The sequence below is a fragment of the Falco biarmicus genome, chromosome 2 (genome assembly GCF_023638135.1).
Source record: "Falco biarmicus isolate bFalBia1 chromosome 2, bFalBia1.pri, whole genome shotgun sequence".
NCBI lineage: Eukaryota > Metazoa > Chordata > Aves > Falconiformes > Falconidae > Falco > Falco biarmicus.
Genome location: NC_079289.1, coordinates 86917717 through 86932110, shown reverse-complemented (window position 1 = coordinate 86932110; position 14394 = coordinate 86917717). Strand labels below are relative to the sequence as shown.

The window sequence follows — 14394 nt, the reverse complement described above, 5'->3', positions numbered from 1 at the left end:
GCCTTCATAGCCTCATTTAATCATAGACTATGTTGGAAATGCAGATTATTATCTAATTATGTGATTATTTTTGTGGAAATTCTTGTCTGAATGTTCACAACTGAAACTCTAAAGCAAAATAATATCAAATTTTATCTTGGCATCATTTTTTTTTTATGTTATTGGTATTATTTAAAATTTTAATAATATACCTGTATTTTTCATGGGACAGACACCAGAATTAAGAGCAGGTAATATAATTTATGCATTTTTTTCAAAGTATCTCTTTCCCTTTCTTCCCACATTATCAGTGCTGCCTAATTTCCTGTCCTGGGCCTCTTCTATGTTTGGGGTTTGTTTTTCTCTATCATAGGTGTTCTCAGTGGGCATATACGGGTCTTGTTGACTATAAGCTAATGAGACATGGTTAAAAAACCTTTTTTTTCTGTTGGGGCAAAAAAAAGACTTTCAATGAAATAAATTGTTTAAAGGAAGAGATTTTTTTTTCTGTCTGAAATTGCCCATGAGAATATAGGTTTGAAAAAGAAAAAAGTTAATATATTCTACAGAAAATGCATCATGAGGAAACCTATGAAGAGTTAGGCATACTTTAAACTCATCATTTATTAATGTATAAACATAATATTAATATTTCCTGTATGAAATAATAGCAAATTCTGAACAGCAAGCAATTCAGAATTTTCTTTGTATGGTTATTAATGCTGACGAGTACCTTAAATTACAGTGTCATTCACATAGTGTAAATCTGGTTTATTACTTAAGGACTTGAATATGTTAAAGTTTTGATCTCATGAGCATTTTTAGTCACTAGGACATGATTTAACACAGTGGTAGTGATGAGTGACAATTAAGACTTAAAAGAGAAAGGAAATCAGTTCTTTTCTAACCTTTGCAAAGAACCAGCAGGTGTTATACCTCCCTTTGCCATAAAGCTTCAGGATGTTTTTGAAATTTCTGAATGGGAACTCATCATGTATGCAATGAGTTTTATATTTCAACTGCTGTTAATTGGTCCTAATTACTTGAACATTCCAGCAAATCTCTCTGAATCTCAGTGGAAGCAAAACTGTTGTAAAACTCTGACCCATTTGGTCAGTTAAGATCTTACACAGGCACATCTTCCAGTGTATAAAGCATTCCATTTTTATTCTGCACTACAGGAAAAGCTTTTCCAAGTTCCTCACCAGGTTTTAGAATTAGAATTGAAATTCTATTTTATTTGATTTGATGGTAATTTATTTTTCACCCCCCTATGGCCACTGAAGAAGCCTTCAGGTTTTCACTGTGCTGGGCAGTGTAAAGGTTCAGTCGTCCAAGAGGTTTGTGACACAGGGTCAAAAGTCAAATAACACTTCCCTTCCTGTACCAAACCTAACTCTAAGTGACTGTTCTTTTTACACTCAGTTGCATCTAAAATCACTAAATTGGTAGAATATTAAACCCTAGTGCCTGACAGAAATTCTTCATGAGACCTTCACCAGTAAGGTTTTTCTCATCCTTTAAAAATTGGACTAAGACATCTCCAGTAGAAAGGCTACTCAAATCATTTAGCATGTGCCTAAATCTAATTTTCCTCCAACAAATCTAACTTTCCTCTGACAAAACGTCAAAAAAGTTGGTTTGTTTAACAGATTTCTTTCTAAAACAGCTTGTGTACTACTTTTATCATAGTTCTTCTCTTTATATAATGTCTAAGTGCAATTCTAACCTTGATTGGCAAGGATGAAAATATTTTAAAATAAAATGTCACAAATTGTTCCCATAATCAATGCAGAGCTAAATTATTCATTAATGCTATCCTCAGAAAAAAGTGTAAACAGTATGTTTTATGATCTTACATCCTTAGAACTTGGTACTCCATTTTTCCCCATATTTATCACCTCCCAGAGCTTCTTACATTCATTTCTTTCAGAAGATCTAAAAGAAGTAATTGTGTGGGCTGTCTGATTTCTGTAGTGCAATAAGCAAATAGAAGCTCTCTTAATCAGTAAGGTTTTAAGTCATATACAATTCATTTATTTGGGGAAGCTAACCAGAGATTAATGCAATTCCTCACCATGACACTTTCTTCCTTCAACCTGAAGTATAAACTGCCTTTAAAATGCAGTGTTGTGTATTTAAATATAGTAAACCAGTAACATTGCAGTATCTATGTTTTTTTCAACCTTATCCTCTTTTGAGCTAACATACTGTTGGAGATCGTCAGTGTAATTATTCTCCTGCTGGGAACAGGTATCCTTGTACTTCTCAGAAGAAATAAAAATGTTATCAGTAAGAGTATACTTCTATTATAATAATTTACTGTCTCTATTCTAATAACACTGGAAATCCAACAGCACCAAGGCTCAGATACTCTGCCTGCCATACTAATGAATAGATTAACAAGATCTCTGTCTTGTATTTGCACACATATATACATATAATCCCAAACCAAACTAGGTCTTTTTCTTATATCGGTTAGGAATATATTGATGTAAAAATAAAGTGAGGTAACTTGGTTGCGATAGATCTAATAAATAAAATGAAACTACTGCATTGAAAACCATTTCAAAAACTGTAACTAAATTTAGCCACCCTAAGTCAACTCTGCAGATATCTACAGGCATGCGTGGCCTATGCTGGCAGAAAGCATATAATTTATGCTAAGAATCGATTTCATAATCAAGCTAAGGAACCTCCCAAACCTGTTTCTACTGGTATCAGTATTGTTGTCCTACAATATCCATCAGTCATTATTCACAACAGTATCCATAAAGCCATCTAGGTACCTTAAAAACAAACAGATTTTGTTTGGCACATTGAAACAAACAAACAAAAAGTCTCAAAAAGTAAAGAATAGATTTTATATGTAGAGAGATGCATGTCTGATGTGCATATGCTGGATAAAGCTGTGGTTCCATATGCCATACCTCAGAAAGATAAATTGTTTTACAGCCATGCCATAATGAATACTGTATTAAGTTGGGGGGAGGGGAGGGGGGGGGTGCGGGAGAAGAGAGAAAAAGCACATACTTCTCCATTTTTAAACTGCTAGTATGGGTTTCTCTCTTCCTAACCTAAACTCTGCATACTGTTTACTGCTAATGTCTGAAATGAGAATCAGACGAGTACTCCTGTGCTAGCCAGCCTCCCTCTTCCTTCAGAAGAAACACACCCATTTATAACCAAAGCTGCATGTTTTCACACATCAGTCTTGCAGTGGTTGTCACTATTTGCTTTCTTTACCTTGTCTCAGGGGTTATCACAAAAGTTTTAGCATTGCCTTCAACTGCTCCCCTTCCAAATTATATTAATTACCTTTTTGTTTCATTTAATAATTGAAGTCTATGAAAATGTACCTAGACAAATTGAGAACTCTTTCTAACCAAATCTTGTAGCTTTGTGAGTGAAATTGCCCAAGATAAGCAGAGAACGGAAATGAGTTTAGATCACAAAGTTGCAAAACTGTATGTATGTACTAACCTGAAGTTCTGTGAATAATCCTGTTGACTTTGGAGGGATTACTTATAGTCCATGAAGTTAAGCAATCTGCCTAAGTGATTGCAAAATTGAAACCTTAGATAGACTGTAATTGGATTTTGAAAAAGGCTCAGAAATTGGATACACAGCTATAAACCACATGCCCTTAAAGAGGTATAAATCACAAAAAAATCACTTTTTTTTTAAGCTTATATATATGTGGACTAATGAACAGAATAAGATTCATTTCAAATTATCACTGATCATTAAATGTAAAGTCCTTGAAGCATGTCATATAAGTGAAAAGATATGAATCTTGGAAGGCATCCTTTTATTTACTTTCTTGTTACAACTCCAGCTACAATAAGTGAATTACTTGCATGACACAGTGAAAGGAAGTTAATAAAATATTAAAGTCAGGTGAAGATCAAAGATATATCCTTTAAATGTGCCTAATAATTAGGACAGAATCATATAAAATAAGTGCACTTATTACCAGTCATATTGTGCCGGATATTTGGAAAGCATGCCTACTTTATTTTAATTAGCCATCTCTTTCTCTTGGTTGCTTGGCCAAAGCCTCGTGATAAGGGAAAAAAAAATTGTAGCCATTGCTCAAAATGCTTGTAACAAATCTTGTTTTAAATTGAAGCTATTTATTCAGAAACCATTCTACTACTGCTGCAGTAATCAATGTGTTTTCCCTTGGAGTTGAACTGTTCCTGTGCTACTGGAGGACTATTGTTAATTGCCTGTAACTAAATGATTTCTGTGCTTCTGGATGTAACTCCCTGGCACCAGCTCATTTGTTGGGTTTAACAGAATGCCTGTCCCCCTAGGGGTTAGCCGAGTAATTTTCCTCTGCTACTTTCTACACTCAGTCTCAGCTCCTTAAGGAGGGCCAGATCTGTAATTTGAGCACTGTAACACAGAGGCTAAATAGATTTCAAAAGCTTTGCACTTTTTGTCTCTCCTCTCTGATGTGGAATTGTGCTGAAATTGAATCTTTTTAGTGCATAGCCAACTAGAGAAAACTTGAATTTCAGCAGGAGAAACAGATCACACTTCAAAGGGACTGTAATGCCTGCTGCAGCACACTGTGCTCAAATTGCGGTGCAAAAGGCAGAATAAAACATGAGGAAAAAATGTTATTTTGAAGGTAACCTTACACTCTAACCTTGCTGTTTTACTTTAATTTAGCCTGAACAGCCACTACTTCATTGCTGATATGGTTGATATACTCATCGCCAACATGACTGGCGTTCACAGAGCACCTTCCAGGAGTACCCTCTCCTATGACAGAGTCAGAAGCACCCTTCTCAATTCACATTGTGAAAACCAAACCACAGAAAATGGCTTCGGTCACCTGAGGGTACAACAGCAGAGGCAGGACTGAACCTTCTCCTCCTCACATCTCCAGCTCAGCACAGCCCTGGGTGATGCTGTTCACAAAACACCTGTGGCAGCCCAAAGCCAGCTAGTGCCCCCTTAGCATGGTTTAGCATTCTGCAAAAACACTAACTCAAGGTCTGAAAACAATCAACTTGATCTGGTGTTATGCCCAGGCCACTGCGTGCCACCTTCCACGGTGCTGCCCAGATGTGGCTGTTCCACTCCCAGCCCTCTGGGGGTTTGCTCAGGCCTTTGCAGGGCTGGGTGTAAGGACACAGCACCCTGCAGGGCTGAGCACTGCTCCTCTCTGCCTCTGAAACCTGACAAATAGCACCTAAGACAGCGAGCGAATATGCACTGATAGATGTTGTCCAGCACAGAGGAAATTACAAGCCTGCTAAGCTAGACAAAGAAAGCATGAAGCTTATTTTGCAAATGCATCTGTTTAAGAAAGAACGCCCATATCCTTGTGCTCATAAATGATCATGATGGGCCTAGCAGCAACACCTGAAAAGCTGATTTCTAGTACATTTCAGGGTGACTTAGAGAATTTCGTTGTTTGCTTTGGTTGCCTAATATTAGACAAAATTAGGCAAAATTTTCATGTGTGTTCAGATTGACTTTACTGAAGTAAAAATACAGCCATAATCTTGAATTATTTTATGGGGGAATAGATAACTAAGAGGGACTCTGACGGCAAAAGTGATGCAGTGCATTAGTTTGATTTCATGCATAGTGAAAGAGAACAGATGACTACCTGCAGTTATTTTTCCCATTTAATTTCTAAATCATTAATTTAGGAAAATTTTTTGTTTTCCAGTTGTAAAGTTTTTCCTTGCATTTAATGAGTCATAACAGCAGGCACATAAATAGAGTATTTTGTGCCTAGCAACCCAAAATATTAAAGCCTTTCTTCTAGTTATCATTGAACAGCTGCGTCACCTGTAGTACAAAATGATAAACAGGGTATACTAAGCCAGTGCAGAGTAATTTCCATTTCCATTTATATTCTAAAATACTGTATCATTTGTCTATGCAAACAATATCTTGTTGGGGTTTTTTAATAACATCCCCCTCTCTGGACCAGAAAAGTATTGGAAGTCTGAAATAACAGTGTCGGTCATAAAAATATCGAACACAAAGGAGTTTCCAGCACAGTTTTGGAGACAATGACATGGAATATAAATGCCTCTTTATTTTTTTTTTTATTACACTTTTAGTGTCTTCTAGAGAGCAATGAAATCTTCTTACAGTTGCCTCAAAATAATAAAAAAAATGTGTGATTCTCAGTAGACACAGTGAAAATAAATGGAACTGTCACTTTCCTCTAACCTTTTATTTCTCTAATTGAATTGTATTGCGCTGGAGTATCATATCTGCATAACCACACACATAAAACAAAGGTTACTTTAGGGCTACCCTGCTTCACTTAGCTAGAAGCTGCCCACTGGAAAAGGATATTGTGAAAATAGAATGGAACTGAATTTTCTCCAGCACAGATTTTCATGAAGCAAACTGTATGTCTTGGATTTTCAAGATTTGAATTCTTGTCGTTCCTCAAAACTGATATTGAAAAAGTATGGATGGTCTTCAGATATGCCCCCTATTACTCATTTCAAATTACAGAAGTGTTAGTAATGCTCTTCCTCCTCCCACTCTCCTTTTTTAACATTGCCAGTATTCTTTCAATAAGCAAATGAAAAGTAACAACAAAATGGATGCCAGGTAGCAGCCTGGGCTTCCTTGAGTGTGCAGTGGTTACGACTGGGGGAGGTGATGTCTTATTACTTATGCACTGATAACTGGCCCCACTGAGGATACTGCTGGTGGTAGACAGTTGTGGCCACGTTTGACCAGAGTCCCGGTCCTCAGGAATGGATCCACATGGCAACAACATCAATCCGTCATGTGAGTCTCCAATGTTAGAGTGCAGCAAAGACACCAGGGGGTCGTGGTCTGAATGGGAATGTCAGAATGGACAAATTGGGATGGTTTGTTGTGACTACACCATAAGCCAACCCCACTGAGGGGAAGGGGAGAATGAAGATGCACTGCAGAACTGGGATACTGTGTCAAAGATACTAACATCTAACTGGGATGTGAGGCTGTGGGGTTCCTTGGGTAATTTGTCTTCACATCTCTCAAGTTCTTGGTGTTGTTGTTTTTTTATTATTATTATTATTATTTAAAAAATAAAATAAAATAAAATCCTTAGGGTAAACTTACCCGGTAGACTGGAACTCATCTTATTTGTGTGTGGGAAGAAACATTCACCTCTGCTTTCACTCGGCGTAGAATGTCAACATTTATCTGGGTAAAGTAACCTGTGATCTAACTATGGAGACAGGGAAGGAAGGGACTTGTCAAATACCTCTTACGTATATGCACATACTCATACACACAGACACACATCCCCAGCAGTTGTTATTTTTTAAATGAGCAATTCAGATGGTGTACCAAAGGAAAACCTAGTTTATTAATGAAAAAAAAAAAAATTCCATTCATTAAGTATTTCTTCAAAGGCTCATAAATGCAGTAATTAACATAAATAATCCATCAATCATTATTTTATTTTAATGTTTAACTTAAGTGTGAGGTATGCTGCTAATTTTTCTTTGGTTTGGAATGTGGTTGTTACTGCATTTTGTAATTCTTTGCAGAGCTGATGTACACAGTTGAGCTTGCTGGTGGGCTCGGTGCTATTCTGCTGCTGCTTGTTTGTTTAGTGACTATCTACAAGTGTTACAAGATAGAGATTATGCTGTTCTACAGGAATCATTTTGGAGCTGAAGAACTAGATGGAGGTAAGGCATCTTAGTACATTTTCTACTTTCTAAGCATGCCTGTCTTTTATTTCTGTCCACTCAGGCCCAAATTTCTTTTCAGTTCAAGATGTGTTAAAACTGCAATTTTTATTTATCACTGCATTAGGCATTGACTTGAATATGGATTCCTCATACAACACATTAGCAGCAGTGATTACTGAGCTGATCTACGTGCTGCTCTCTGGAGCTCCAGAAGACACCCATGTCTTCTAGATTTTTATTCCCAACACTGAATGTAAATTACCAACACTGATGCATCAAAGATTTTCACTTGCTGCCTGCACTGAAATGCAGCTTCACTTCTCCATAAGCTTCACTTGTCCATAAGCTAGGGAGTATCTACCCTAATTGTATTTGCCAAATAGGTAGAGGTTGAAGTAAATCTCAATTTACTGCTTGTTTAAACTGATCAGTTTCAATAAACAGTACTGAGTGTTTAGGAACGTACCCAGCAGTTCATTTTCTTGAGTTCATTTACTTAATCACTGAGAAAGCGGCTAATGGCCATTAAAGTTTTTCTGTGTTTCAAGGACTCCCAGCCTAAACAAAAGTAATCCACAGTGTATACACCAGTTTTTGTTGAATGCATCCATGCAATTTCTTTTCTTCTCTTTTTAAGCACTGAAGAAAAAGGTCATCTTTGCCTCTAGCTCTACTGTTCAAACCTGCTGTTGAACAGCGAACTGGGTTGAGCTGCAGGCTCTGATTAATTAGGTTTGGTTTCTTGGGTCAGAGTTCCTGGTGTTTTGTGCTACCACTACGTCTTTTGTGACAGGACCTTCTTTTTTACTGAAATACTAATAAAAGTCATTTTACAGTTCAAGGTAATTGCCTGTGGACAGAAGTCACCATGACTTATTAAAATAAATACCGGCTGATAAACAAGCGCTGGCCAAACCTGTCACCAAGAAGGGAGAAGGGTGGCAGCAGAATTAGAGGACCTTGTGTAAGGGAAAAACTTCCACAATAAGATCACTAGGGAGTGACCTGCTTCTGCCTCCCATCCAAAAATGCACAAGGATTCAAAATAGAATATGCTCAGAACAACAAGCCCAAGAACATTAGAACATTTTGTATGCTTCTGTTGGATGTGCAAAAAGGATGCACTAATATAGCAGCTGGGGGGTGGGGTGGGGAAGGGGATTGCAGGGGTGGGGCACAGTTATTCTACTTATTTACAGAGGAGGAAACTGAGGCCTAGAGGGACTATGACTTGTGGTGGATTTTGGCAGACACTTTTTTTTTTATCAGGAGTTGAGATATTCTCTTCTCCACAAAGCAGCCCTCAGTTTAAATGGGCATGTTTACTTGCATGAATTGTGTGAATTTACTAATAGTCATATTATATTAGGCAGAAATAAACAGCTTAATTATTAATTATTTAAATAGATGCAATTTAACGGTTTTTTTTTCTTTCGGTATCAGTAATTCTTACTTTTACAGCTCTCATTTATTGTTATCTCAAGCAATTCCAATTTGTTTGCAAACTTACTCTACCAGGTGTCACACTCTTGTTCCATAACAAACACTGGTCACCTGTGAAGAACAATATTTTAATCACACATTTTTAACAACAAAAAAAGTGACCTCTAAAAGATACTGTTCTGAGATTCAAAAGGAGGAAAACCAATATCCATTCAGTTTATACTTCTCAGCAAAGACCATCATTAAAGAAGATAAAGCATGGATTCTTCTTAGATGATCAGCACAAACACTGGTAACTTGAGTTCTTAACCACAGTAATATGAGATTCCCAATGGAAATCTGCAGTTCCTACTGTATTCAATATACTAGCAACATGGATAAAACCCACTGTCCCAATGAAGTTACTGCAGCTGGCCTTCTTACTCTGTCTCTTTCACTTACACTCTTGCAAAAGCAAGAAGACAAAGAGAAAATGTCTCACAGAAGACCAAGTCATGGCTTCTGTGAAGAAATAAATTACAGACATACATTCATATTTTTTCCTTTGGCTTAGTTTGTTACTTACAGACATAAAATGCTGAACTCTAAAATCTTCTTTCAACCACATCTCCTGCAGTGCAACAGCGGAGCGCCCACATGCTATTCATAATTTACACCATGTTCTGTCATACTTGGGACAGCCTGTAGATAAGCAAACATCAAAATATCACAGGCTTTTTTTGTGTGCACTATACTGTACCAAGAGAGGATTTGAAACACTTTAGAAGTGAGTTCCAATTAAAATTTTCAGTTGAAAATCTCTTTTTAAAATGCAATACTTCATTTCTTCCCTGATCAGAGAACAAGCCCTTCAGGTTGTCAAATCTCATCACAATTCCTTTTTCCTTTGAAAGCCTTAGACACATCATTTAGTTTCAGGGTAACATACACATTTCTGTGGGAGGCATGGGTAAATTGTGAGAAATATTTGAAAATAAAGTATTTAACCCTTACAGCTAATGCAACTTTACTACTTTCTGTAGGGCCACTGCAAATTAAGAAAGTGATCACAGCTGCTGATTCCTCGTTTCGGTAACTTGCAGCTTTGAATTTCCCATCTTCTCCCTCATGCTGGGGACTAGGCTCTCCTGTTTTTTTCTCGCTCCTACAAACACTAACTCAGTCTCATCTTTATTGTCTTCTGGGAATGAGCATTGAAACCCTTTTTTCTGTTTTCATGGTTAGTTCCTTGCCTTTCCTACTAAATGGGAATATAATCAAATCCAGTGTATATTTTACTGCTTTTCCTCCCACTCTGCTTGCACTCCACACAGGGGGACCGCAAGACGGACACCATATTGTGTCCTTCAGTGTAGAGCTGTGCCACATGTCAGTGTTTAGTCAGGGGACCTCATTGTGAAAGTCTGATACATCCCCTGGGAGATGGAGCACAGGGGCAATAAAAGCACTGACCCTGGGCAAAGCGGTAGTTTTCTCACCTGCAGGTACTTGGCATGACCTTGCATCTCAGAAGTACAACTCACCTCTACCTGTTTGGCGGTCAGAAACTCCCAAATCTGCTTACATGGAGAATTTCAGTTTAATATGTCTCCACATATGTAACAAAAAGGATACATTGAAGTGGTATGCAAACAAAGAAATGCCCAGTATTATTCTGAAAACAACAAAATTTTCAGAAATAGATACTTTGCTGGGAAATTCTGAGGGCTGATCATTGTTAAATGTCAGGCAACCTTTTCAGGTTTGCAGCTCTAAACTTAAAAGCTTACTTTAAAAAGCCTTGTCCATAAAGTGCACTCCATTAAGGAGTAACACATTATTAGTAAAAGCCACTTTTAGAAGTCATTATTTCTTCCATTTGCTGTCCATTGAGCTCCAGCACAAGAGATTACAGCACGTTCGTCCTCTGAGGAGTGTTTTAGTAGTTACCATTTATATCTTTTTATTTTCCAGGGATCTTCTCTTGCTGCCTTTCCCAGTTTTTAAATAACTTGATGAACAAACTAAGTATCGTACTTTAACTACCAGAGAAGAATAAAAATGCAAGTAAACATTTACAAGTGTAAATAAGTAAGGGGTGAACACTATCATAAAAAGGAGAAATTTTACATTAAGAGGCTGGTATTAAAATGGATAAGATTAAAAAAATAGCAATTAAAGGGAAAGTCTGAAAAAATGTGCTGTAAATAGTTTTATAATGAAATTTACTAAAAATTTCCTTTCTCTCAGCTCGGCTGATGAGAAGTCAAGCTTTAGGTTCAAGAACAAAAAAAAACCCTATAGGCAGCTGATAACTAGAAAGTAAGAGCTTTGCTTAGTAGCTGGTATGATGACCTTCTCAGTGATCCTTGGGGCCTTTATGTCTCATCAGCTGTTTCTACAGTGTTGGACAGGAGCACTGCATGTTGTCCTTGATCTTCTTCTCAGCTGTGCAGCTGGGGTGCAGGCAGGGAAGGCACCTGGGAGCCATAGCTGGGGAGTTCTCTGGTTTCACTTTCAATTCTGCAGGTTACCGCTTCCCTTCCTTCCCCTTTGCTAAAAAAACCCAAAGTGCTCCTAACATGATTAAAGTATGTCACTGCTAAGCTCTATAAATTCAGGAAATTGTGTTTGGCTTTGGTACATGACATCTATAGCGGCTGTTTCTTGGCAGTGCTGATTGCACTTTCTTAGGAGATGAGTTTCTACTGCTTGCTAAGGGGAAGCAAATCAATGCTCAGATTAGGAGACTGGTGAAACAGTTTCTACCTTGAAGTCTCTGTTGCACCTGGGAGTCCTTAGGTAACCATGATTTTTGTCATTAGTATTATTTAGCTGCAAAAGGCTAAGCAGGGTTCACGGACAAATCTATGGGATTGACCAGATAATACTAACTGTAGAAGACAAGAGCAGGTAAGACATACTCTGCCGTGGTTTCCTGGGTTGAACCCCAGTAAACCTCTTACCAGCAAGGAAAGGCAATGCTTTGAGATTCTTCATGTTTCAGTGTGACTTGGTTGCTAACTTTCGAATGTAACTTTTGCCAATGGCTTAGGCGCTGCCAAAGCACTTATGTTAATGAGTATGCTATGCAAGTATAGCATACTGGAATTACTGCTGAAGTTAGTGACTTTGCAATTACAAAATCTTCCCTGGGGACCCATAGAATAAGTTTGCAATAGCAGCCTTGCCACCGTGTAGCTATTCTTATTGGCCATGGCAAATTGTAGCAATAAGAAATGCACCTCTATGAATATAAATTTCAAATTCTATTAAAATCACCTTTAGAAAAACACAGCTTTCATCTTTCTAAATATTACTGGTTACAGAAAGGGATTCCTATCTTATTTAGTTGCAGTTTTATTGTTGAAGAACTGCTTCTTTTAACTTTTCCTGTTTATGTTGTTTATTTACATCTGAAATGCAATTCAAACAATAAAATCTCAATTTATATTTTCACTGAAGAAGAGATTTTCTAGGTTCTGTCCTTGAAACTTACTAATTCAAAATCCTGCTTCGTTCTCTTTTCCTGTTTCATAGACTCTAAACTACAGATATATATAAATATTTAAAAAATAAAATAACAATATCACCAAGATTATCTTTAGATTCTAAACTAAAAGATTTTTATAGGTTAGAAATTCCAAATGTAAAATAGAAAAAAAAAAATAAAATTGCAATATAGAAATCAATGAAGACTGAGATACCTTTTGTTCCTCAACCAGCACCTCTGCCAAATGGTTCTAAGCTTTAAAGTTTTTATATCAAAGGCCAAAGAACATTTCAGATTTCAAAAGTAAATGAGATAAACACAGCATATTGGCATCTGATTTCAACAATCTTAAACTGAAAGTTTCTTTCCAAGCCATTTCTCCCTTAAGTTTGGTTTATATTAACTTTTTGCTGCTTTTGCCTAGATCAAGGCTGTCTTAGCTCTGGTTTTCAAAATACTTAACCCAATGACAAGATACAAGTACTGTCACTGAGATCAACAAAACTAAGGAATATACATAAAATTAAGCATGTGTTTTATACAGGTAACTAGTTACTTTGTTGAATTAAGACCATAATAAAAGCATCACTTCTTGATGATTTTTATTTAAGAAATTTTTCCATTATAGAAAAAAATCATATTCCTCCGTTTCCAGACTTTACATGACAGTCTTTATTAGTGTCTTTTCCTACTTTCTAGCAAGTAACTAGTTTCTTCCAATCTTTCATAGATAACTATTATGCTATGTTTCCAGCTAGGTAGTTACCATTTAGGTTTTCAATATCTACTAACAATACAGGGGGTTTTAGCTTGGTGTTTGACCTGCAAATAATTCACAGCAACCAAGAGAATAATTTAGATCATCATCTTTTAACCTCTTTATTTTTTAATGTTCTGAAACTCTTACAAGACCTTATGAATGTTCATATATGTCAAGGGCAACTTCTAAGATTAATGTTTCATCAGGTTTTTATGTTGAAAGTAGAATAAGTAGAATGTGTTCAGTAGTAATAATAAATTTAAAATTCTGTGTTAATGAGAATGACTGAGAAACATTTGAGATGCTCTCTTCATTTAGTTAGGAATACAAAATCAGCCTAAATATAAGAGAAAAAAACTTTAATAATAGGTTATTCAGTTTAAATAAGTAATATTCTATCTTACTTATCTACCAATGACAAATTTAACTGTAATTACAGAAAACCAGTGAAAATATAGCTTACAAAGAGAATTTATTTCACACTTGGAATCATCTTATCGTATTACTTTTTTGGCTGAACTTTTGTCTGCTGGGAATCACTCCCAATTTTGAAGAAATGTCAAAAGCAAGATTGATATCTTGGGGTTCTCATAGATGTTCTTATAACATCAACTTTTTAACTGGTATTTCTTTTATTTTGTCATGTTCTTTAGACTTCCAAAATTCGATATGGCTTGGGGAGGGGGGAGAAGAAATAAGAGGAGAAAAAAAGGGGGGGGGGGGGGGGGGAAGTATGTCCATTGCTTTAATATTTTCATAAATGTGTCTACTATGGACAAAAGGGACAAAGGACTTTACTTTTTTTCTGGTCTATGGTGCGGAGAATATTCAAGATCACTTTTAGAATTATTTGCGCTTTTTTAACCTATTCCCCAGTGCTGCATTTACAAAATTTTCCTCTGATTCACCATTACCCACTCTGCACAAGGATATGAATTATCATTAGGAATGTCACACTTAACAAATATTTTTCCGTGGAAGAAGCTGGTGTTGGTATTCTTAATTTTTATTAACAATAAAAGGGCTTGACATTTAAAAATAAAGGAAAATGTTAAGGTGAT

General features: G+C 36.5%; 1 protein-coding gene across 1 annotated transcript in view; it reads left to right on the top strand.

The window, feature by feature from the left end:
- The window catches only part of IL1RAPL1 (interleukin 1 receptor accessory protein like 1), a 767014-nt gene that overhangs the window by 736459 nt on the left and 16161 nt on the right, over positions 1 to 14394 (top strand). Inside the window, exon 9 of the mRNA XM_056329365.1 lies at positions 7512 to 7655. Coding sequence (XP_056185340.1) covers positions 7512 to 7655 — 144 coding nt within the window. The remainder of the gene's footprint in view (positions 1 to 7511; positions 7656 to 14394) is intronic.